General features: G+C 37.0%; 2 protein-coding genes across 2 annotated transcripts; both read left to right on the forward strand.

Annotated features, from left to right (window-relative positions):
- The first annotated feature begins 7,622 nt into the window (after positions 1–7,622).
- LOC146140918 (uncharacterized) lies at positions 7,623–15,069 on the forward strand. The gene is made up of 6 exons (XM_083392012.1): positions 7,623–7,809; positions 9,070–9,231; positions 9,678–9,920; positions 11,995–12,084; positions 12,214–12,348; positions 13,866–15,069. Exons 1-6 carry the CDS (start codon positions 7,711–7,713, stop codon positions 13,944–13,946), a joined length of 810 nt encoding a protein of 269 aa, XP_083248138.1. The 5' UTR covers positions 7,623–7,710; the 3' UTR covers positions 13,947–15,069.
- A 3,394-nt stretch (positions 15,070–18,463) lies between these two features.
- LOC146140919 (uncharacterized) lies at positions 18,464–26,037 on the forward strand. Its single transcript, XM_083392366.1, has 3 exons — positions 18,464–18,589; positions 22,612–22,820; positions 25,227–26,037. Exons 1-3 carry the CDS (start codon positions 18,464–18,466, stop codon positions 26,005–26,007), a joined length of 1,116 nt encoding a protein of 371 aa, XP_083248492.1. The 3' UTR covers positions 26,008–26,037.
- Positions 26,038–26,824: the final 787 nt, after the last annotated feature.

Genomic DNA, 26,824 nt, shown 5'->3' on the forward strand with positions numbered 1-26,824 from the left:
TCGCGCCATTATCTGTCCCAAGTTTGCGGCGATATTCCACTTTTTCCTTGGTGTTCTTCCACTAGATTTGCCAAAAAGCTTCCAACTTTGTGTTTTGGTCATTGCAGCCGTGTTTTATGCTTTCGACGATCACCTTTACATGAGAACGCTTGCCGAGATACGATCACGGCGGCTGTCAACGCATTAAATATCGTGTGTTGACGAAAAACTGCCGTTGTGATTCGAAACAGGTTTGACAGACAGACGTACTTTTAGTCTTTGTTGTTTTGTAATTAATTTCCCAAATTTGTAATCAGATTGATTTATTAAGCTTTTAGCATCCTTTGATCCATTTTAGCATATTTTTCTCGACCTGTTATCAGCCTTTAAAGTAAAGCAACCTCGGTGTTTTTAATAAGAATAGCTCGGTGTTTTTTAATAAGAATAGATCAAACTAAAAGGGGAATATATGTGAACTTTGTTTTATTTTACAAAAGGTTAAAACTAGAACAGTTGGTAACCACTGAAGGTATAGTATCTTATAAGGAAAAACTACGAAAAGCGTTTTAGAGATTGTTACGGGTGGTATATGCCTTGGAAAATACATTAAAATAATTTTCGTTTCCCACACAAACAACATATGGCTGCAAGTGCAAAAGTTTTGAAAGGGAGGAAGGTCAAAGATTATCCACTTCCTAAATCTAAACTGCTATCTCGTAGTTTTATGGACTTTTTAAATAAGAAAAAAGAAGAGTTTCATTTAACTCCACAAATCGAGCAAACGTCATTTTAGCACGTTAGTTGACTAGCAAGATATTCTGCAATGGGCGTAAAAACAGTTACTTTGGCGTCATTTGTCGCATTATTCTATCTACTGGCCTCAAAAGCTTTTGCTGTAAGTTTAATTGAAGAATACGAAGAAGATATGGTAAGTATGTGCCTGACGTAGACCTACACGGTAAACATGTAATGTGCTAAATGGTCGTAGTTTTCGCTGCTTTACAATACTATTGAACATCAAATGGGATAAAGCTATCATTTCATCGAATTGTGTTGCACGAATTAGGACTGCGGAGTCGGTTGAAAACACCCCTAGTCCGACTCCAGACTGAATAATAAAGAGTGCGACGCTATATGCAGCAATTTACTCATAGGTAGATCGTACAACTATAAGACCTGGTTGGAAAATACACAACATTCCATTGCACATTTACGACTCAAAATTAAAATGTAGCTAATCAGGAACTGTGGAAAACGTTTGTAGAATTTAAAAGGCATTTTCCATCATAATCTACAAAGTCATTTGCAGCACTGTGACTCCTTCTGTGACTTCAACAAGCCTATATAACTTAAACTTTTTATAGGAAACGCTGAAAGAACTGCTGGACACGGGTGGGGACGGGTTCAACGCACAGTCCTTTCAGCACTCGGACAGCTTCGTCGCAGATGAGCAAAATCCTGTCGCCCTGAACCTCGCCTACACCTTGGCTTGTTACCTGGACAAGACCTACAACTGGTGGAATGTGATGAAACTCACGTACAGGTTCAGTTATTACGGATGCTACTGCGGTGTCGGTGGCAAAGGGAAGGTTATGGACGCCGTCGACCAGTAAGTGGAACATTTTAACAGCGGTTTATATAGGCTTGTTGGCAAGGGCGGATTCAATTTGTGAGAGGACATGGTCCCCGGCCTTTGTAGCGTCCCTGAAAAATGTAATCGAAATTTTAAAACCTCATTTTATTAGCCTACTTCTGTTAAATTTGAACAAAAAACTGAAAGCTTTAATTTTTTATCTATAAACAAACACATAAACAGAAAGTTTATAGCCTAAATGATAAGTTTTGGATCCAAGGTATTTAATCTAAAAGAACAGTTGGATTTGCTGGGCTTTTTTGAATTTTAATATTTTAACAAATTGGCAAAACGCATAAGCATCACACTAATGAAAATGAAATTGAATGTAGGCTGCACCCTATAATATATGTAGGTAACATTGTCAAGGCTAACTCCCAGTAGGCAAATCACGGACAGATATAGCTGCCGCCTTAATTCGTTAACCGCAAAAAATACGCGACATGAAACTTACACCAGCTAAACCTTTTTGACGAGTCTGTTCTGTGACGTTCTTATAAATAAAAAGGCGCTGAAATTACCTTTTTTCAAATCAGTATCTATACTTACTTAATACCTTAGCAATTAGGTTTTATGCATCTACTGTAATCGTCAATCGAAAAATGTGTAGTAAGCAAAATGTGAATTATTTGCTGTGTTCCAGGTGCTGCAAGATGCACGATGGATGCTACACGGAAGCCGCCAAAGAGTACAACACCACCTGGTCGTTTGGGCATACAGTGGGTGTGAAGTATGCTACCAAATGCATTGATGGGACAACAACCTGCTGTAAGGGGAACGCACAATAAGACCTACAAGGCAACAATATCTAAAGCAGAATAATCTATAATTCCATAGCATTTAGACCAGGGATATCCAACGTGCGGCCCGTCTGAAATTTTTGTGCGGCCGCTAGTCATTTTCACTCCCTAGTAGTATTTTAAATGTTTGATATTATCCTATCAAAATGTACCAGTTTGCTTTTAGGGGCGCACTAACAGTATAGTATGGGTATATATATATATATATATATATATATATATATACAACTCTAAAGGCCAATATTTAATCTTAAAACTTAATAGGTTATGCGGCCCATTAAATTGTTTCAAGTGTCAATGCGGCCCACTGTAATAAAATGTTGGACATCCCTGATTTAGACCAACGACATAATAAATTACACAGTAATATCCGAGACAGAATATGATCTAAATCGCCTGAATAAGACCTAAATCTGTCGGAATATGTCCTACATCGGAATGAGGCCTGAATGACCAACAAACGCCTGGAACTGTAAGAGGGATGATAAGATGGCCACTGGATTGACATCGGCCGTTTTGGTATTGACGTTTGTACGCTCGAGTTTGACCGGCGCCGTGAGGACGCCGCTGTTTTAAGACCAAATTATCTGCTCCTGTTCAGAGATAATGGGGGTGATGGTAAGGGTTAGATGTTGGGCTAGGCTTAAAATTATTAGGGAAATTAGTGACGTACTTAGGGGTGGGGTTTGAAGTTAGGTAAAAGGTTGAATGGGCCTGTTTTTGCGTGACCATTTAGGTCTTATTTCGACGGACTTACCGAAAAAATGAGTGGATTTTCGCCTATACTGGTAAAGCGTTATCTAAGCCTTGAAAAAATACATAAACAAGATACTCTTCAATTTGCCTATATCTTACTTATGGAAATTTTCTTTTAAATCAACGGAACCACAATTAAACCTGCAGCACTTTTTCCTTTCAGCTGGGAATTCACTAGGCACCAAGGCCTGCTACTGCGACCGTGATTTTGGCGAATGCGTGGCAGAGAAAAACAAGTACTACAAATCCTCTCACATGCGAGTGTTCGTTAAGAAATGGTGCTTGGCAAAATATGGGACTGCCTAGCCTTACACCACGTATGAAACCATCAGAAGTCCCGAAGTATTTGAACTAGTAATCTATTAGCTTGCCGAAATGATGGTTAACAATTACAATTACCAGAGGAGCTGTTTTTGAATGTCATTAATTAATCTAAGACTTGTTAATTTAATTTTTTTAAATATCGTTATGTTTAGGGATGTCAAATGTATTGAATAAAAGTGCCAGTGGCATTACAGTTTAATGATATGGCTTAAAAACAACATGTGACTGGTATAGGCACTTCCAAAAGTTTATCACATAGTTATGCGTTAAACTGTCAGGTGATGTTTTTCTACTTTTCTGGAATATTTAACGTTCGTTTCGGGAAAAATTCTAAAAGAAAAAAAGTTGATCGAGGTTACGTAAATAAGCGATTTAATAAACGGTAAAATTTTGGATAAACGATGAGACTTCACGTCATACTTGTTTTCAAATTATTTACGTTTTAGGAAGGGCATGGACATGTGCACTTATTGACGCTACAGTGTTGTAAAGAAAGTCATTTTAGAATCCCAGTCCAGTCCTGTGCAAAATAACTTAAGTCCAAGTCAGGTCATTTTCCACAAATAGCAAGTTAAGTCCCAGCCCAAGTCAATGTTAAAGCAAGTCAAGTCTGGTTCACAGATCGGCATGAAAAAATAGTAAACTCCGAAAATTGGTGAACGCGTTACAATCTGAGCGATAGAAAACACTTTAAACCGAAAGAAATGGCACATTGACGTTTATTGCATTTAATAATTTGCCTAAATAGCCTAAATTTTTTTTACAAAGTATTGAACTAAAGTACCCAAAGGATTGAATTAAAGTAGCCTATGTATTGAATTAAAATGGGTGTTTGACTAACTCAACTATACGCACATAAATCGGGAGAAACTTGTTTTGTTCCATTGGAGTCAAGAAGTAACCTGGTGCGATTTTGTAAAATAACTTGAAGACTATAGGAGCATTGCTCCGCAACCAGTGTGACGCCAGTCTTGGACAACTAGATTTATTTTGGCTTTTTAAAATTAGATTAGAATTAAAATTAGAGCATTTTAGTTTTTCTAAATTAGATTAGAATTAGAATTAGATTGTTTTAGGTTTTTTAAATTAGATTAGAATTGGAATTTGGTACCGAATTCTTCAAAAAACAAATTTCAACTAGAATTTGAACTAGAATCACATTTAGTTTTTACAACCAATTTAATTTAATCGCAATTTATCCTTATAAGAACGTGAATGGTAAATATGTGTGTGCTAATTTTTAAGCCTTTTTATGCTTTTTAGACTGTAAAAATTACATACAAGTCGTTCCAACCAAAAAGTTTTAATTGAAATTCTGTGTTTTAACTGAGTCACTAACAATGCTGTTGGACAAACAGCAGTTTTGGAAAAATCCGAATTAGATTAGAACTAGAATTAGAACACACAGACAATTCATAAATTAGATTAGAATTAGAATTAGCCGCAATTTGCTCTAATTCAATGAATTAGAAAACTAGAATTGTCTATGGAGCATAATGGTTGGAGGTTGTAGTAAGACGTAATAAGAATATCAAAGCCCATACAGAAGTAGGTATCATTTTCAACATAGCTATGTTGAAAATCAATAAAGAGTTATTCGAAACGTTCAAAATGATACCCACTTTTGTATGGGCTTTTATATTCTCATTACGTCTTAGAATTATCTAGTTGTCCAAGTCTGTGTGACGCAAGACCATGCCAGGTGTATCGTGACGTTTCTGGAGAGGTGGTTTACTTTTTCATAATCAGTACAATTAACTCGAAAAAAGCACATTTCATCAAGGCAGGGATTATGACTTCATGCAATAACCCAGTTGCATAAACTTTCCTTAATATATAAAAACCTTTTTTACGTTCTATCGCCCGATGTCAAATTTCAAAATACGTTTTTGACCAACTCAAGTGCCAGGAGTACTGTACAACAATTATTTCTAAACTTTGTAGCAAAGTGGAAAGAAGGATTGTTATTCATACGCCCGAGACCCATGAATGTCATTGTAAATGTATTATTTGAATTTTGTGATTGAGTAAATTGATCTTCGCTGCTCCCTTAAAAGCAAAATTAAGTAAAAAAATTACGAAGTACACTTACCAGGGTTTTTTTGCGAATATGTTACAGTGAAAGCCCTCAATGTTGTCTGATCCGATGTTACAAGTGCAGTTTTCTAGACTTTTACCAGCGTAAGATATTTTTAGAAGGATCGTCAAACCGAAAAAAAAGAAATTTAGGAATTTGGTTGAAATTTCGGCTCCTTCGGCGAGTTTTATCATATAACGCTCACATTGCTCTGAAGTGCCCTTGATATTTGCGCATGTGGTCTGTTGTCCATCGTCATAGCCTTTATACAGGTGTACGTCGAATACTTTTAGCTCCGTTGGTGTGCCGTATGTGAAAACAGTTGACGAAGCGGTGGAAGTTATTAAGTGTTTTGAACCAAATTTTATAGGTAATCTTAATTATTATATGTTTATTTTAACAATATAACCCATACAGCTTTGGACGGCTATACTTTTCTCCTAAATATTTACATAGGGAGAAACTACTAAGTTTATTTTTAATTTAAATTCGACGTACCCGAACACTAAGTAAGTTTAAGTCAATGTTTTTACCATCGCGTTTACTTAAATATTTTGTCGGAGAAAAATATACCGCCAGGTCATTAAAATAAAGTTTGATCGTTATTGCGTCAAGCGTACTGGCGTCGAAAGCAACTTATAGCACACCTCCGTTATTAGCTGTTGTTTGTGGTGACCAATCGCCAATTATTGGTGAACAATAGCAGGCCCGTAGCGACACAAACAAGGCGACACGATTGCGGCGCCTGATTTTCACAATACAGTCTATTGTCGTTTTTCCCTGTTGTCTCGTCTTGGGTATCGGGTTGCTTTGAAGACCCACTCTCCATAGCCATATATAGCAGAGCCGGTTGGGGCCTCTTGGTAAAAGGATTAAACATATTTCACGTCATATGGGCATTGGTCTTGTTTGCAACAACGCTTTACAGCAGAGAGAGTTTTTTTTTTCGAAATAGCTAGAGCTAGAGAGATTAGCTAGAGAGATTTCGAGTTTTCTAACAAGGCGTGATTTTAAGTAATTTGACTAGATTCTATTGAGCAATATAGCTTTATTTGTTCCAGGTGCTTTGGAAAAAATGACATCTAGACAGTGTGGTAATGACTTAAGTGCACTTAAGTCACTGTTTTTAATTGACTTGACTTAACTCAGGCGTATTGGTGAAATGACTTGACTTGACTTAAGTATTTTGGACAAAGGGCTTGAATTGAATTTAAGTCAATGTACCAAATGACTTGGGTTGAAATAAAGTCTAGATTGCTATATGTTGTTTTTTAATATTTTTAGTTGACTTATTGCTTCCAATCGGACGAGTTTAGATTTTAAAGGTTCATCGTTTTTATTTTGATATAAGTGGATTGACTTGAAGATGACTTGCTCTTAAAATGACTTAAACGGGACTTGACTTGGTTAACTGATGACTTGGACTGGGACTTAAGTCATTTCAAAATGTTTACAACATTGCTTATAGACTTCAGTCCATTATGCTAATGACTTGACTGAGTAGTTTTTGATAAGGTGTTTTGTTGTCCCACCTTTGTAAACGAAAACAGTTACCTTGACTTATGTTTAGTTTTTGCTTTACAAAGTATAGCTTGAAATAGAATGAAATAATAATAGTTAATGTTTAACCGATTTAAATTCATTTTTATATACTGGTATTAGTTAACTGGTTTTAAACGTCTGGACTTGATTTAGCTTACGTCCTTTTTGGCAAAATTATACTCCTCCCAGGCCTTTTGGACAAATTACTTGACTTGACTTGAGTTAAGAATTTTAGGCAAATGACTTAGGTTGAAAAAGTGCTTTAATTAAGCTTTTTTTTCTGAAATTCGGGTATCTTTACTTTTGCTCATTAAACGATTTGCTTTATGTTGCGTTTTTGTTATTTTTTAGTTGAGGTTTGCTGAAATAATCGGTCGAGTTTACCTATTTTAATAGTTTAACTTTTTATTTTTACTGGACTTAAAGTTGATCGGATAAGTACTTTACTGGGGCTTGGCTTGTACGTGTGTAGAAATCATATGATAGATTTTTTCTTTTTTTATTAGTTTTGGAAAATAGCGACAAAGTGGTGTGCCACCGCTTTTAAATATTCAAAGTTTAACTAAAAAAAGAAAGTTTGTAAATGCAAAGATTCCTGTATGATGGATGATACGACAAACTCCGACGCTACGTTACTGGATGTAGAAGATGGATTCACAAAGGAGGCCGGAAACGAAGTTCTCATCAAATATGTTCAGGTGAGAATGACTTGAAATTTGATGAGGGTAGAACTAATCTATGTACAAATATCGAGTTCTAGGCACAAACGAAACTTGCAGAGTTCTTATAACTGGTTTTAATTGCCTGGTTAAAGTTAACGTACTATGAGCAAGACCTTATCGTTATTGGTCTTATATCATTTTCAATGTTTTAGCAATGAACTTTCAATATAGGCTACTCTTTTAACGGTAACATGCTTAAGAAATATTTTGTGTTTTTACTTCTGCTTTAATACAATATCGGCATAATACCTATAGTATACAGGTTGTGTAGGCCTATGACTCTTCTTTCTAAAGAAATAAACGTGCAATGCTGTTTAGTACTGTGTCCTTAAGTATTGATTATCTCAACACTGACAAGTTGCCTGCTACTAGTTTTTAGTATTTACAACAACAATGCGGCAAAAGTATTATGTCAACCAAACTATCACCGGCTAGAAACTATATAAAATAACCTTAATTACAAATAATAACCTTAATTACTGCCTTCAATTACTGCGTTAGAGGCCGCATTGGTAAAAAGACTTCAAACGAAATAAACAGTTTTAAAACATTGTTAACTAACATACCAAAAAATTAATATAAGGCACTTGAACCTTGTACAAAGTATAAGAGTGTATGGTCACTGCAAAATGCAGATTACCGACGTCGGTATCTTTGATTACATGCTAAATTTGCCATTTATATTGTTTTTAAGCCTGCCAAGTATTAGTCACTCGGTTGGAAAACAAAATAAACTAGTTATATACAATGGTGGGATTCAGCCGGTTCGCACCGGTTCTGTAGAACCGTAGCGGAATTGTATGAGATCAGCGAACCTGTTAGCATTACTGGTTACTGTCAATGGTGTGTTGCATCTTAATACATATATTTGTTTTTGAGATCCAAGTAGCTCATGTGTTTGTTTTTTTCAAAATGTGCAATGGTCAAGGTCGCACGTAACGGTCATAGATAATACATTGTGTTAATTTTTATAGTAATTTTCCTTTTGTGATTGTTTGATGAAAATTTAAGGCATGAGACGACTGCTGCTTTTTAGTGTATGGGATTCAGCCGGTTCGCACCATTCGTTGCAACCTGGGTTTACATCCTGTTCTTGGGACTACTTTAATTATTTTCCGGAAAATATGACTTTTTGTAACAGAACCGGCTGAAATATATGACTTTTGTGCTAGAACCAGCTGACAAAAAATTTGAATCCCACCACTGGTTATATATACCTAAAAGTATCTGCTTTAGGAAAAAGACAATCTTCAGCGTGAACTAGCGCACAAAGAAAAGGAAATTCAAAGGTACAAAGCGCGGGTGTACGACCTCGACGAAGAGGTGAAGTCGCTGAAATCCGATCTGCGGACTGCACAGGAGAGCCTAAGCAAAATTAGGGAACTTCCTTTGAACGGGGTAACTTAATTGACAGTATCCTGATATTCGTATTGCAAAAAACGACTTTTATAAAGCCAAATTGTGTGAGAATTTAAACTAACTGGCAATAAAACTAAACTTGCAATTTAACACAAAAGGCTAAAAACATTTTATTTGCCTGTTGAACATACCTTTTGCTTATATTTAAATTTGTTTACTAATAACTCTTTCCTATTTTTTTGGGATGGCTTTATTTTAAACATATGTTTGTTGGTTTAAATCGAACGTGAAATTGTAGCCATACTATAAAATCTAACCTGTGAACTAACCTATTAGTACATGTAAAGAAAGTATGCAGAATCTTTCTTCTGTGTTATTTCAAGGTACCTAAAATCTTTCGAAAAATTGCAACGCTTTAGTTATAAAACATTAAACAAACAACCTCACTTTGCTGAAAACGTTAAATTAATACTTCTATGTTTTAGGGAAATTCCCGGGTTCCCTCGAACAAGCTGGGAGTGGTGCGCCCATCGACGGCCCGCCGGAGCCCCATGGTGCAACGGGCCAAGTCGGCCAAGACAAGGGCGGCCAAAGCGCCACCAACCCCCAAGAAAGACTCGCCCGAACCGGTCCAAATTACCGCTGCTGCTGCTTCTGAACCTGGCACGGTATCGCCGCAAGATGTCAGCAAAGGAAACGAAGCGATAAAAAGGCTTGCACATTACGAGGTTCAAATATTATCCATACATATCAGAGTGGTCAAAACCCAGTCCCGGGCCAAATAAAAAGTTTTGTGAAGTATGCAATTTTTTCGCGCTTCGCGCGCAACATTTTTCCCAGTCTCTTAACACTCTATTTTATTTGCGCACAAGTTGGACGATAGCAGAAAGTTTCTTGAGCTCATATATGTTTTTGACGATGCTTTGCAATGTCTTTTTCAAACAGTTCATGCCCTGACCAAACGAAATTCGTTAATCCGCTCCATGTAGACTACCTTGAGTGTCCCGCAAGGAATATGCAATAAATATTGTGGCCCGCGATGCTGTCAACCTTGGACCACACTGATATTATATACCGGTATTAATATATCTGACAACTTTACCTAAATAAGATAAATACGTGGAGAGAAGGGTTTAGTCGTTTCAGGCACCTTGTCAACATAGGCCATACCAAACTGTATACAATCATAACCATTGCGCAGTTTATGAGCTGCCACTCACTCAACAATCCGAATCGAACTATTCCTATTTTTAATTGGCCAAATTTAGTTTCATCACGATATTTCACCTCAGTGTCTTGTACAACTACAATTGCTCAGATAAAATCAATCTACCTATATTGGTAAGGCCATCAAAGAGTAGAAAGTTACTTGTTATACTTTACAGTATTGTAATGACTCGACTCAAGTGCACTTACGCCACTTTTTTTAAATAACTTGAGTCAAATGTTTTTGAGAAAAAAAACTTGATTTGGCTTCAGTAGTCGAGACGTTTTGATTTAATTTTTTTAGGTGCAATTTGTTTGTTTTTTAGCCCAAATTCTGCTTGGAAAACAGTTTGCTTGCAATATCTTACATTTTTTGTTGTGTGCTAACAGAAAATAGCACCGTTTGACCCAGGGGTTCTTAAACTTTTTTTTACCGTGGACCCCTAAATTTTGTTTCTTGCCTCGCATGGACCACAGTATAGGCAAAACAGTCAAAAATGACGTAACAAATTTAGTTCACAATATAAATAGACTTCATAATTCTGCTGATTTAGGTCCACAAATGAAATGGAGTCTTCATCCATTCAATACAAAACCGTTTGATTTTTAAATAAACTGTTTTCTTTGATAAGTTAATCACTTTCCTAATTATACAGTTATATTTCAAGTAGGCCTTCATGGACCCCTTAAAACTAGTTTACGGACCCCAAGGGGGTTCACGGACCCCAGTTTAAGAACCCCTGGTTTAACCATTGATTTTGATGCAAACAACTTGGCTTGCATTAACCTTGCTATGACGATTACCTGGAACTTGAGTTCATTTTTTGCAAATAACTTGCTTAGACATTGTTATTCCGCTAATTACTTGACTGGAACTTAAGTCATTTAAAAATGATTTGTTTACAACACGTCATATGATCTTTAGCATCAATATATTTAGGCAATCTTAAAGGTAATATGCTAATGCCCCCCTCCCTTAGATTCAACCTTAACGGAAATACTTACTGCAAGCATTACAAAATATTAAACTTTAACTAATTTTCTTTAGTATTCCTTGGTGCATCACATGTCTCTTCTAACATAAAAATAGCCTTGCTCATAATATGCTTAATACGTATTACAGCACATGAAATGCCAATAGAATACGACGCCAATAGCTATAATCATCTATACTGTATGTACTTCGACGAGGTGTTTGTAAAGTAATAACACGTGGCATTTCCTTTTATTGTAGTTTGAAATACTAATAAGCAGATTTGTACTATTACGTTATGCCCGGGATTATTAACCTTTTTGACGCGGTTTCCCTAATATTTTTTTGGTTTTGTATGGACCAGGGTCGGCATAAATTTTTTTTAGATGTCGTCGTAAAACAAGTAAACTTGAGAAAGCTGCTGTTTTCAGTCCCACAAATGTGAAACTGGAGTAAAGTCGAATGCATTTTAGGAGAAGGCGCCAAAGCGTAATTAAATTTTAATTTGAGCCTTGATTGAAATGGGTTCATGGACTCCAGTTTAGGAAACCCTGTTTTATATCATAATTATAATGTCCGTTAACGTCAAACGAACGCTTCGAACCATTTCTTATTTTTTACAGGAAGTCGCTGCCAAATTTCCGGAGCTTAAACTTTCAGTCATCCTAAAGTCGGAAGAGTTTTTTAACAAAGGCGACATCAACAATGATGGCGTGAGTTGGCGATCTGTTATTAGTCAAAAACGTATCCTAAGTTTAGGCTGCGAGAAACAAAAAGATTCGCTTTAATTTTTGGAAAACGTGGGTATAGAGTAGACCTTATTACACAAAATATATTTTTAGACCATCGATGAAAAAGAGTTGGAGCAGCTTCTTATGCGACAAGGCCAACTTTACACCGACAAAGAACTTAAGGAAATCATGACACAAATCGATGTCGACAAAACTGGGACGATCGATATTATGGAGTATTTGGCGGTAAGTAAATGCATTTTTTGGCTTTTGCGTTGTAAACCTATTTGTAAAACCACGACGAAACGACAAAGGTAAAATTATAGAAATCCTAAACCATTGTGTTTTTGTCAATTTTTTTAAAGCGACGTTCGCCTTAGTGTATATAGAAATTTATTTAAATGAAATATCATTTCTAGGGCCTCAATAGCAACGCTGTCATAACCAAAATCAATTCAGTTAACTGATTGTTTTTTGAAAAATTAACTTAATTACGTCTTCGGGACAAGATGACATGACTTGAGTTAGTTTAAAAAACAATAGATAAAACTTGATTTGGACTTGACTCATTGAGACAAATGTCTTGACTACTTTTATTAATATATTTATCCTGTTTACTACTGTGAACTTAAGCTGTGAACTTAAGTCACTGTTTTCAAATGACTTGACTTGACTTAAGTCGTTCGACAAATGTCTTGACTTGAATTTAGGCCATTGTGTCAAATATCTTGGGTTAAAATTAAGTGTTTTCGTTAGAAAATTTTCAACGTAAAACATTTTGCGTGCTGCATGCTGCGTTTTTGTTCATTTTAGTTGAGTTATTGCTCATAATCGGACAAGTTTAGCAATTTTAAAAGTTAAACATTTTGATTTTATGTCAATGACATGACCTAAAGTTGTGTTGCTTTGAAAATGACTTAACTGGGACTAGACTTGGGGAGCTGGAACAACTCAGTTAACTTAAAACGTAAAAAATGTGATTTGATATAATGGTCTCTAATCGTAAAAAAGTAATTGAAAATAAAACCATAATTATACAGTTGAAAAAAAAGAGATAGGTGATGAAACGCCAACCCTGTCGGCCAAACATGTTGACGCTTCACTTTTGTCGCGAGAGTTTTGTGACAGTGATGAACGAAACTGTTTACGCAACGTTTGCCAACATTGTTGTAGGTGAGTTGCCCTGGCGGCATGCCATAACTCGCACTGGAATTTGGTTTGGGGTTACACCTCGCGCGACAGGAATAGCTCGTCTGACACCCAGTCGACACTTTTGTCGCGCCGCTTGTTTTCTTCTAGAAAGATCGACTGGGCTTGTGCTGTTGTTTGCTTCAAGGCGCCTGACCATTGGGTCCTAAACCATGTTTTGTCATCGTGAAGATGTGACTTGTTTTTCGAATCTGGAGTGTTTTTTGGTATAGTTGGATTTTTGTACACCGTGCATTTAAGTTTTGTTTAAATTTAGAACATTGCCTAGAACATTGCCATCTCTTTTTCATTTTTTTCATCACCTATCTCTTTTTTTTCAACTGTATAATTATGGTTTTATTTTCAATTACTTTTTCACGATTAGAGACCGTTATATCAAATCACATTTTTTTACGTTTTAAGTTAACTGAATTGTTCCAGCTCCATTTATAGTGACATTTCAGTGAAATAATTGGTGCCATAAGCCGTAAAAGGTTGAGATTCACTGTACTTTAAGTATCGTAAGTAAACAAAAGGCGATCTGGCCTGGTGTTCTTAAATTACTCATCTTTCAGGTGATGGATCGCGTGCAACAGCGAAAGCGTGTGAATCTTCCTCCAGCGTTAACAAAGAGCACGACTTGTCTAATACAGTAGACTCGCCGAAGCCCGCGATACGCTAGTTTCTGTGTTTAGGTGGACCACAAAAAGGGCACTGGGCCACCCTACTTGAGCAGTATATAGCCAATATGTCCGAACCAATGTACAATAAGCCACGAGCGTTTGTTTCAGCTTTACAGAGTCTTACCCAATGCAACTTCTACATCAATTTTGTGCTGCGCTCTGCAATACGGATATTTGATAATATATCATGTCGAAGCCGAAACCCGAGGCTAAGTGGTACTATCAGTACTTGTCCGATACTAGGGTGATATAGTTGCCGATTCTACATTAAATATATTTTGAAAGTTTAGCCCAATGCGGTTATTTCTACTTTGAAAGGTAAATTTGTCAAAAAAAAAATAGATTAACAAATGGAGTAAACTGTGCTTCTTAACGCCAAACCCAATTTGGGTGTTTTGAGGCTATTTGGGGCAGATTATTAATGACGGGATTTTTATCAAATCCGATCGCGATACTTGTTGTCCAAAATATGTTGTATCGTAATCGAAATAAAATGTCGAGTGTAGAACTTCAAACAGCCGGTTCATGAGCGTATGTGGTAGCCAAGCAACGAAGTTATGATATGTCCAACCGGTCTTCCTTTGCCCATATAATTTACTGGTAGCCACCTGACAAACCGTTTACGAACAGAATCTGTTTTATTTATTTTTTTATTTTTTTAATCACTGGTAACCAGCTGACAAACCGTTTTCGAATCTGGTTTATTTTTGTTTAATTTTCATATTTAACGACGAAGAGTGTTGCAAAGTAGTTTTTTACGTGTGTGACTTTTATTTTAGAGTGGTGAACTTTCTTTCATTTTCGAATTTCTCTCATTTTCCTAGTTTAAATAGATAAACACTTTTGCTTCATTTTGCTATTAACCTTGTTCACCGTGAAAGAAAGATGTATATTTCATTACCCAAATGTCGTATTTTCCTCAATCTTTAGCCGCACCAAGTACATGCTTTTTATGACGGAAACGATTTTTGGCACTCAGAATGCCTGTAGGCGTTTTGAAACAGGATAAAACTTTACGAAGAACACTGTTTAGTTGCTTTTTACATGTTGCAAATATTTATTCTGTGTTTTTACGAGAACAGTACTAATAAACAACATAAATGCACTCAAAAGGCGAACTTAATTGAATCTTTTCTTAAACAAAAGAAAAAAAATTGGTAGAACTATTATGCAAAATGTCCACAATTACCAAATAATAGGCACAATTTAAAACTATTACAATTTATGTCGTAAAAGTTATGTTGCAATGACGAACAAGTTTTTTTCGCTATTATAACATTAGGTCGCAGTAGAGAAGTCTATACTTAAGCGAGGGATTTATACTTTAATTATAAAAAAATTTAACGACATCGAGCGTTTATACCAAGTGTCTCTTTTTAGAAATGTTCTTAGTTACTAAGCAAATTTTGTTTTTTGAGGTTTAGTTTTTTGTCAAGCTGAATTGGCAGAATTCAGAATGCAGAAAAATATAAAATAAAATTTTATGAATATGCGAACAAAAATCACAATTTTATTTCACAATTTAATTTTTTTTAACTTTTCACATGTTTATACACACTGCTTATATTTAAGAAAAATCTTGATAAAGAGCTGAATCTGCAAGTGTGCAAGAATCTAAATGTAATGCAAAAATGAGCTAGTGGCTCTGGCATCGCTACAATTGCGCATCTAAAGGGGGGGGGGGACACCTTAACAAAATCTCAAATGAAATTCGATTCGAACGTTTGTGATGTCAAAAAACGTTGGTATCCAACACAACTACTAGCAAGCAATACAACGCACAATAAATGACATTTGGCAACTTATTGAAAGCATCCTGTTTTCGTTAATTCGTCAACTGCGGAACACGCCTCAGTTCTTCCACTGCTGCCAGGCCCACAACGCAGGGCTGAAATTAGCTTGTTTATTGCACGCTTTGTGTACAAACAAATTAGCCAGAACTCAAAAACACGTGCGTTTTACAAGACTTTTGAAGCATTTTTCAACTTAGGACATAAAATACGGACAAACTTAATCACCTTAACGTGAAATAAACCAATCTAAAATCTAGTTTTTATGTTTTGTAATTATTTAGCAGTTTTGTTCTTATTTACTTCTAGCTAGCACATCACGTACGCCCTACAATATCAAACCAAACTTTTTTCACGCAAACAATAGTAATTGCTACAAGACAGTACGAGCTATTAAACCTAAATTTGTACTTTAAATTGAACTTTTACAAACAGTCATGTGCAGAAACCAAATAAGATATTGTTTATCACTTTTATACGTCATTACGATTTCGCATAAATTACTTTCAATCGCAATCCCAATTGTTAATTTATATGCAAACCCAGAAATGAAATAGGTAAAGCTAAGGCTGAAATATTGCACACTAAAATTTTCGATAAATTTCGAGCTCTGCCCTGTCAATTGTGCGAATCTCGGTCTATAAACTGTTTCCTGCCTGTATCTTATGCAGTTCGCTCCAGGCTACGCATTAAGTCAACACTGTCCAGCAGTTAGCTGACCATTTTTAACAACATTGAGACAGCTGCTTGGTTAAAGATGTTAATTTAAGATCAGCTTTATACATGCAGGCAATTTAAATAAGCTAGAAGTGAATTGCATTAAATAAATAGGAGCTAAGCCTGAATGCGCATTGACAGCTTTAGTGGCATATGGCGTACTAGCGTAGTATTAACTAGTTGTACGTCGAAGGTTTTATTCTTCCAATTGCATATACATTTATATTATAAACAAGGGGATTTTAGGGACCAGCTAATCTCTGCCACAATGATTTCACCATCTAGTGCTATCTAGTTTCGTCCTGGCATTTGCGTATCTATTTTTATTTTATATAAACGGATTTGCATGACTAGACTATCTTTTCCAAAATAGCCCACATTGTGCTGTTGACTAAGAATAGTGGCTTGCACAAGCAAAAGTTAATACTGTATTTCACTACGTTTTCTTTTACTGTGCATTGTAGATGAGCCTTGTTGATTAACGTAGACTGCTTCTGACATTTTATATATTGTTAGTAGCCTACGATCTGACTTACTTACATAAAATATTATAAATCTTGGCAAATTGTAGGTTGAAAGCAATATGTTGCGGATCTATTTGTATGATGATATTGGAGGCCTCTAATAAAAGAGACAATTTATTGACAAAAACGACCGAACGGCATTAAAATTAGTAAAACATGGTTGTTGCCAGTTAAACTTAAGTGTATTGTTGGCTGTTGTAACACCGGATTCTGATGATTCAAGTATGTGTACAAAAAATGTTGACTGCAGTTCGCTTAATGCTAGCAAACCTTTAAGGCAAATCATAGGCTTGACAGAATGACATATTTCCGAAGTCGTGTGACTGTCATTCTTTCGGTTGCGTTTCAGGTCATAAATCAATTTCTGCCAAAATCAACTAGCACTAGCAGCAATCGTAAAAACGGTCAATACAAAGGCCTCGATTTGATAAATATCGCATAATAGTTGTGCGCCCAGCTGTAAAGTACATACCAATAGCAGAGATTCGCGGGCAGTTTGGAAAATATTTTTTGGTAGTTTATTGTGTTGGTTTGTGAACCACAATTGAATAGAGCAGGATGGTTCCAGAAAACAACTAAAATACACCACATTTGCAACGATTATTATTTAAGAAAGAGATGCTAACTTCAATCAATTAAACGCTTATTTACATTTACATAAAGGCTGAAAATCTTTCTATGAACAAACGTTACTTTTGGCTGTTGTATCGACGGTTTGCCTTTTACCTTATATTGTGATACTTTTAAAGAAGAAACTTGGCGTATATTAACGTTTTAAGTGAACAATTATATTCAAGGACTAACTCTTAACTTTCAATTGCGATATATTTTATAAATTCTCTCTCACTAAGGCAGTGGTTCTCAAACTGGGGTCCGGGGTCCTTTAGGGGTCCGCGAGACGATTGTTTTTCTTAAAGCAGTGGCAGCGTGTGACGCAGTTAAAAACCTAGCCACTTCCATAACAGGCCGCGTTACAATACTAATTACGGTATCAACAACGTGGTATTTAGTGTTTATTTGTGTATATTTTTAAGGGGAAATGCTAGGGGTTGCGTATTAAAAAAAAGTTTGTGAACCACTGCACTAAGGTTTAACCGTACACTACTGTATAAACAGTACATTTTCATGTACGACTCAGTCAGAAGGGCTTGATCACAGAATATATGAATGTTCAGTTTTTCTTGTTGCACATTTTTGATTATTTTTGAACGCTTGAATTATATTTTGTTGCTTGTCGTTGGTAAATTAACGTAGCCCCACCCACCACCCTCAAATTCATTGCTCGAGCCTATAGTTTACAACGCTTTCTAACTATACATTTTTCACATTACTTTCCTGCTTCTTAGCATTTTAGTGTTGACCTTGTAGCGAAATTTTTACGTAAAATTTTGGCAAAGCTGTAGACAAAGCAGTACAAATTGAAACACACCAAACTAGAAGTTATCGACCGCCAAGGGCGATGGGGCAGGACCGATCTCCTCAGAGGGTGATTCTCTCAGTTAAGAAGAAAAAGGTCCGCTACTACCACAGGGTCGTCACTTTTCGGAAGACTCGCAGCGAACGAACAACCAGGAGAAAGAATAAGGTAACACGTTCTAGGAATCTACGTGAAACTGAAATAAGCGGAACTTGACAATTGTCTTCGTCGAGTAAAATAGAAACTCGGGGTTTTTTTGATACTTGGTATTCCAAAACAAATACCAGCCGTTTTAAGTGAAAAGTATATGGCCGTGCGATCTGAGATAAAATGTCATATTGTTAAACTAACTAAACTTCTTCAAAAGCACTTTCAAAGCAGAGCCAACTAATCTTGAGTGCCAATAAAACTGGGACCTTTGGCCATATGAAATAGAATGTTTTAGCCTTTAGGTCAGGCGCGGGTCCGGCCCGCGATGGGATTTTGAGCGGCCCGCAGACAGTTTCCGGTGTTACATGATAATGTGGTCCGCGGCAACAGTCTGTCGTAATCCCCTACTACTAGCTTATTACAATTAGAGGACTCCAGCCATAATACCGAAATAAGAACAACATCAACGTCAAAATGAGACCAACATAGGACTAGTACCTAACAGTCGTAATACCGTCTAAATCGGAATAAGCTATAATGCCAGAAAATCAGAGGCAAAAACAGAGGCACCATTGCCAAACTATAGGGCGACCAAAATTAGACACCAAAACGTTCAATAATAAACCCGTGGCTCCCGATCGTCCGATACCCTCTTTCCACAATTTCATGTGTTATTTTGGCCATTTAGGCCCGATTCCGAACAATTTAGGACTTATTCCCACAGATGTATGTCTTATTTTGACGATCAGTTCTTATTCTGTCGTGGGTATAACTGCGTATTTTGGTTTATTATGTCGTTGATGTTAATACTAAGCTGTTATTGCTTTTCTGCTTTAGGTATTGTTGCTTTTTAGGTATTATTTTGTGTTTCCAAATCAGATTAAGAATTTACAATCAATATTTTCCCTTGGATTTTGTTAAGAAAAGTAAATTGCAAATTTAACAAGGATTGGATGCCCAAGCAGCCTACTTTTTCACTTAAGTCGGCAAGAAAGCGTTATGTTTGCTGTGCAATGAAAGTGTTGTCCGTGTTTAAAGAGTACAACATTAGCCGCCATTATGCGACAAAACATATAGGCTATGGTAATACAATTAATATATCGATCAGGAATCCGGCTCGCCTAGTACTTCATTTCCCATATCAGGCCCGCCGACTGGAGAAGTTGCCCGCCCCTGCTTTAGGTTGGCATTACAAATTCCTAATCGATTTGATGTAAAAAGGACATGGGCCAATCACTCTTTTATTAATATGATAAAATATTACAGACCAGTGTGTTATGCGGAAATGTTCAAATATACATTTAAATATAAAAACTGTTGCTCACAGACATTGTAATAATAGAACAGCTCGTCTGGTATTTGTAATTGTTAACCAACGTTCGGCAACCCATTCAAATCGCCTTCTTCAGGGTGAATGACACCGAACAGTTGGGTAACAATTACAATTACCAGAGGAGCTGTTTGATTATTTAAATGATTGAGTTTTAGTAACACTGAGCCTTGCAGCATGTTGAGTGCTATGGTCATCGCACCGTAGCCTGTTTTGTCCTGTTGACGCACGAATAAACGTCACTGGTCGTGATCAAGTATGCCGTTATGGAAAGTGAGCTAATTAGGCGTACCGTACTGTGTAATAGGAATATTTCCTCCCCCACATGCTTCTGTTGCCTTAGGTATTCCCGCCCTCATTCTAAAGTTTGTGGACAAAGTTTAAATATTTTTTTCCGCAGCAGGATATGCGCTATATATAGTGGTAATAATTGCTCATTTTAACTTTATGTGCGTAACTTCATATGCTGTTGTTAACCTTTAGCAAACTGCATAAAGGATTCAACTTTTAGGCGTTATTGATTATACGTATGTAAGGCAAAACTAACAATTAGGAGTTTGTAGTTTAACCATGGTGTTGCAATTACGTGGAATAACAGCACTCACATTTGACCTGCCCACACACTAGCGTAAGTTATGTAATTCCACTACCAGCAACGTAATTTGATTGGTATCACTTTGTAAACTGCACACCTATCAGACATTGCCAAATGTTAATAGCGCGAAGCCTTAAACTGCTAAGTTGGTACTGGCAATCCCGATATCCACAAGCAATATGATGATCCAAGTCAATTTTATGTTAATTTCGTCCCCAGTGAGATTTAACTTTTAACCGTTTTTATGGGTGAGAAATTTGGGGGGCAAACAAGAAGGTTTATTTTTTTTACTGGCACTGAGGATTTCACGTAACAGTGATCTTAACAAGTTGTTGCTAACTCTTATGTGACGAACGAGATTAACTTTTAAGCTTACTGAGTGCAGCGTCTAATCTAAAACCACCCTAAATTTTTCCACCATGTCAACGTTTTGTTTTAATACTATTTTTCCCTATGCTATATGCAGTCATAATTGTCTGTTATGTGGTTTTTACATTTGTGGTTTTTACATTTTGTGGCGTTTCTAGCCGCAACTACCGTAACTGTATCTACTGCAATTTATGCTTTTATTGCAGATGTCTTTCAAGCAAACCAGTTACGTCTGTCAATCGTAAACCTTTGATTGGGTGTTGTTAATCGATTATTTTAAGCCTTTATATTTAAGGGGTACGCCATACGCTAAAAAAGTCGGAGATTTTCTTAATTGCAGGGAATCGTACTCTAATTCGGTACAAAGGATGCGACTTTTCAAAAATTGTACTATACAAATTAAACTAAGTCGGTAAACGTATAACGTTTAATGTTAAAATGTTCATTATTTTGTCCTATACATATACGAAGCTGCATATAAAACCTGTGTAATATTAAGACATATTGATCAAATCAGCGTCTATATATATAAATACATTTTAAGCATTAAACAATTTCAGCAAAAAGCAAAATTAAAAAAAAAAGTTAAACTAAACAACCAGTCAAATCCCTAACCTAAACCACACGGGTTCTTAGTTTTTAGTAGGAACTTCATAAGGATAAAGTTTTATAATGGCAACACGCCACCCCCGTTCCCGGAACTTTTCGTTTGAAAACTATTAGGTTTCTGAGAAACGTTACTTGTGTTCTTTGAATCAACAAGGAAATCCTCCCATTGCTAATTTCAATCGTTTGCATTTGTTTTTTTTCCAATTAAGTTGGTTTATAGCAGACTTGGACAACTAGATTTATTTTAGCTTTTTAAAATTAAATTAGAATTAAAATTAGAGCATTTCAGTTTTTCCAAATTAGATTAGAATTAGAATTACCGAATTCTTAAAAAAACGAATTTGAACTAGAATTTAAACCAAAATTACATTTTATTATTTACAATCAATTACATTTAAATTGAGAAGTATTTTAATAGGAATGTGCATGTCAATTATGTGTGTGCTAATTTTTAAGCATTTTAGCATAGCATATGATTTTTATTCCGTGAAAATTACGTTTCAACCAAAGAGTTTGAATTCAAATTCTTTGTTTTCACTAAGAGACTAAAAATGTCGTTGGACAAAGTAGGATTTTTGGTAAAATCAGATTTAAAATTAGAATTAGCCGCATTTTGCTCTAATTCATTGAATTAGAAAACTAGAATTATCTAGTTGTCCAAGTCTGGTTAATAGTGCTGCTTATTTGATATAACTTTGTGATGTGTTAAGTGTATGGTAGCCCGTGATTGCCTCTTATTTTTCAATTCAATAAATGTTATTTTCTAATTGCATCTAGTTACCGTTTCGGCATCCAGACATTTTTCAGTTATCGCCACTAAACATACCCTGGATGTTTTTTAAACGAAGTTAACACAATATAAAATGTATACACTGTGAAGGAGATCGTCATTTATATTTAACATTTCACCTCCCCCTGACGCCTCCCTAAAAATTAAACAGCTCGAAAGGAAAGAAAGGTGGGACTCTTTTGGATCAGTGTTTTACCTCGTTATACGTTGAAAATTTTATTTTGCAAAATGCATATAAAATTGATTGCCAAAGTGAACAGGACACAAGGCATTAAAAAAACGAGCCGGTAACATTAATTAAACAACTTCAAAGCCATATACGTTTCGTGCTGTTCTCTTCCAAACAGGTAAGAATACAGGTGGACGTCTCGCAACCTGCCCTGCCCTACGTCGAACCCAAGTGCTGCGTGAAACTGGCCGTGCATCATGGCGTAGCTGCCTTCTACACAAACTACGTGCTCAAGTGCGACGCGACTTGCTACTGCAATGAGCTTTGCGACTTCGTCTGCGGTCGAACTTCCCACTTTAACAACGACAAGGTCGCCTCGGCGATGGCGTGAGTGCAGCTTTTTGTTGTTTTCAAAATGGAAGCACGTGTTGCGGTGCGGATGTTATTCTATATGCTGCGAAGTGTGGTGGTGTGGCGAACACTGTGTATAAACAATTCCCCTTTGAAAATGACATAAGTCTAAAGTCAATGAAACATGCACACACATGACATATGTGTGTTAACAACTGAGATCTAGCTCTACTGAAGCTGCTTTTTGACCAACGATTACGACTTAGGTTTAATCAGTACACCGAAAGCCATCGCAGACTCACCGAATCTGTCGATCAATGACGCAAGCAGTGTGTAAGTCTTAAAGTCATGTATTTTGTTAATAAATACCAAGTCAAGTTACAGTGGGCACAATAAGGCCTATAAAGCAACAATATCTATCTAGACCACAATAATTTATAATACCATTAGCGCATTGCGAACAACGACACAATAAAGCCAAATACACAGTAGTATCCGCGACAGAAGAAGATCTTAATCGTCTGAATAAGTCATAAACCCGCCGAAACAATTTCTGAACTTATCGAAATAAAACCTGGCCAAATCAACGCCTGAAACTGTAGGAAGAAGTTATGGGGCTATCGGGTACCGTCGGTCTGGCATCAGCTCTTTTATTGTCGAGGTTTATACGCCCTAGTTTGACGGCGCCGTTATGGCGGCGCTGTTTTAGCACCGCACTGTTTGCCCCTGTTTGGGGTTAGTGGGGGATGTGGTAGGGGGTAGAAACTTGGTTGGGGTTAAAATTATTGTGGGAGTTAGTGATGTACATGAGGGTGGGCTACCGCGTAAGCATCATCCATGCGCGCGAAACTCAATATAGAACACTTGGCATTAAAATGAAACGTTTAGCAATGCAAAATGTAACCTCATCCGATTATGACGAATAACTAAACTAAAAATAACATAAACGCAACCTATAGCAGGCAAATTGTTTTACAAGCAAAATCAAGATAAATAGATTAATTTTATAAACACATTTCTGAATAAAAACTCTCCATTTTAACCCAAGTCAATTGTCCAAAAGATAAGTCAAGACAAGTTAATGAACAAAATGACTTTAGTATATATAGTCAAGTTAAGAGGGGGAGGTTCATGAACTCACAGGGGTCCACATATATTTTGGTGGTTGTGGGGCCAAAAGTGCCGGAACTGCATAAAATACAAATAAATTAATTAAAATTATAAAACGAGGATATGATAATATCTGCCATGAAAGAACATTTGGCTTTAAGTCCATTAAACTAAATTTACTCAAATTTGGGGCATGATATCTCCTTTCCTTCAACGTTTTACACGAAATCAGATATATCTTACAGTAAATTCAACCCTTATTTATGACAAGCTTTTTCCTTCAGTAATTTTAGGCGTTTCAGGAATGTCCGAAATTATCGAAATTATCTTTCATCTGGGTATGTTCTACCAGTTGGTTGCATCGGAGATCCGTTGTAATACATTCTCCATAACGCTTTTCGCATTGTTTTGTAGCCAACGTAAAGGCCAACAACTGCTGGAATAAACATATAGTTTGCAATAACGTACGACCACAAAAAAACACTTGTGTTTTCTCAAACATGTGCACGGCCGCCAAGTTATTATTAACAGCCGAAGGTTGTGTACCTTAAAAGAGTTATAAAGCACTTACATCAAAATGCGCAAGGTTAGCAGTAAATATGTTAATACATTACCCCATAACCCCTTTCGTATTGTACACTGGCCTTACTACCTATAGGCCAATAACTGGTGGTTGATATCTATGTGGCCAATAACTGGTGGTTGATATCTATATACCCTCAGCTAAGACCAGTTTATCGAATAAAAATCACAATAAAGTAGACAAATAGTCAGAAGCGTAATCAGGGTATTTTGCCCCCGGTGCAAATACTAAAATTGGCGCCCCCTCCTCCACGTTTAATCACAATTTCTATTACATTGTATCTAAAGAAGAAGAAGCCTCATTTTGGCATTTGTAGGCTTCATTTTAGCACCTTCGCGCTCGGGGACATGTACCCCTCCCCCCAAATGTTAATAACAATGGGGTCAAAGGTTAATACCAACTCAGGGTTAAGGGGTTAAAGGGTAAATACAACATTAACAGGCTAGGAAATAGGAGGATTACCCAAAGCTAACTCATCACTTACAGTCATAAGATATTCAGCGGTTTACAAGAATTTTAAGACAACCATTGTTTTAATTCTTACTATTTTGTTTATACAAACATTTCCTCTAAATTTTTTTATATCTAAATAAATTATTCCTAGGTTTAGAAGATTACAGAACGTGACAATAAGGGCTTATTATAGTATTCAAATATATGTTACTATACAGAAACAACACTTACCCCCTCAGCACAAATTACATAAAGTACGACCGAAATAGTTTCACCAGTGCCGTTTTTTCTTCCAGAAACCCCGACGAGGCGCCGCTAATCGCGCGACCCAAGGCCATGAGCTGCGACTCGGGCTTTGACGAGGCGAGCGGCGCCTGTGAAAGCGAGGACGAAGAAAACGCGACGCACGACCGCGAGTTCGTCAATATTGACGTGGGCCACCGCAGCGTCTGGTTTTGCCGCTCGTCGCCGCCCGGTGCCGCCGACCTGGAGGTAGTACGCTCCTCTCTGCACCAGATCCAGTCCGAGTCGGCCACCGAGACCGAGTGCAGCGGCCCTTCGCGTCTTCTATGCTTCCGCTGGCACAAGGACCTCGAGCAGAGCTCCAGCGCGCTCCGTGCCAAAAGGAAAAAAGCAAAAGACGAGGAGGCGGTCGCGCCATCTCCGCGGCACCGGCGTCGCGACAAAAACGCTTCGTCGCTTAGAAGGCCGATACCAGCAGGCCGCGCCGACTTGACGGCAAGCGACGGTGAGGGTGCTGCGGGGCGCTCGAAGCGAGACACATCTGAACTTTCGCCGGATTTAAGCGCTGATTCCCCACAGGCGCTCAGCTCCAGTCTTCCGCCGAACTTCGGCTCCCAATTTCCCGCCGATTTGCCGCGCGAGAGCTCGGGCTCGGTGGCGGGCGACGACGTCGACGCCCTGTCCGACTACGACAGCGATCGCGACGTTCAGAATGAACGCTGGCCTCTGGAGCTGGATGAGACCTACAGCTCTGTGCTGGCCGCAATTCGCTCGATGAACAGGGAGGCGCGAAGGTCAAGGAGCTTTCGGCTCGACGTCACTCAGCCAACGTAGGATTCGCGTGAATATTAGGGAAGAAAACTTGCCGTCGTGTTATCTTCGTTGGTCTCGCTTTTTAAAACAAACACATTGCTGTTTTTTTTTTTGTTCGACGTGTTGATTTTTCGATGTCGATGAACAACAATAGCTATTGCAAGATTTTTACAAGTATTTTTTAAAAAAGAAAATAAGTTTTGTAGGTTTTGCTTGAGCTGTTGCAACCTTGGCGTCATATTTTCTGGGTTGGTCTCGTTTTTTAAACAAGCACTTTTTTTGTTTTTTTTTCATATCGAAAAACAATGAACAACAATATAGCTATTGTAAGATTTTTAAAACAATTTTTTAGAAAATAAAAAGGGTTTTGTAGGTTTCGCTTGAGCTGTTGCAAACTTGGCGCAATCTTCTCTGTGTTGGTCTCGTTTTTAAAACAAAAGTCATGTTTTTTTGTTCGATATGTGTTTTTCAATGTAGAAAAACAAAAAGCTGTTGCAAGATTCTTACAACCATTATATTTTAGTAAGAGAAAAAAGTTTTTTAAAAAGGGTTGTACTTTTCGTGCGTCCAAATTCTCAACCAATTATTGCTTCTCGTGTGCTTGAAATCGGTCGATTCTTTTCGGTTTTCTTGAAATAATGGAGAACTTAACCATTCTTTCAAACAAAGAACTATGTCAAAAAATAATTATCGAAACGGAAGACTTCTTATCGATAAGCTTGGTAATTAGTTACGATTTGATGAATACTAAAGATAAAGAATTGAAGCGATAATAATTTGTATTGCCATGAGAAAACGTACATCCTTTTAAAATGCCACTGATGTTCATTTTTTGTAA

This window comes from Ascidiella aspersa, chromosome 6 (assembly GCF_963924565.1).
Source record: "Ascidiella aspersa chromosome 6, kaAscAspe10.2, whole genome shotgun sequence".
Lineage (NCBI taxonomy): Eukaryota > Metazoa > Chordata > Ascidiacea > Phlebobranchia > Ascidiidae > Ascidiella > Ascidiella aspersa.

Bases quoted from the DNA above. Each gene is read 5' to 3' on its own strand.
- LOC146140918 (XM_083392012.1), top strand. From the start codon at position 7,711: ATGATGGATGATACGACAAACTCCGACGCTACGTTACTGGATGTAGAA. The intron at 7,810-9,069 runs GTGAGAATGACT...TATCTGCTTTAG, and splicing joins TTCTCATCAAATATGTTCAG to GAAAAAGACAATCTTCAGCG. The intron at 9,921-11,994 runs GTTCAAATATTA...TATTTTTTACAG, and splicing joins AAAGGCTTGCACATTACGAG to GAAGTCGCTGCCAAATTTCC.
- LOC146140919 (XM_083392366.1), top strand. From the start codon at position 18,464: ATGGGGCAGGACCGATCTCCTCAGAGGGTGATTCTCTCAGTTAAGAAG. The intron at 18,590-22,611 runs GTAACACGTTCT...TCTTCCAAACAG, and splicing joins CAACCAGGAGAAAGAATAAG to GTAAGAATACAGGTGGACGT. The intron at 22,821-25,226 runs GTGAGTGCAGCT...TTTTTCTTCCAG, and splicing joins AAGGTCGCCTCGGCGATGGC to AAACCCCGACGAGGCGCCGC.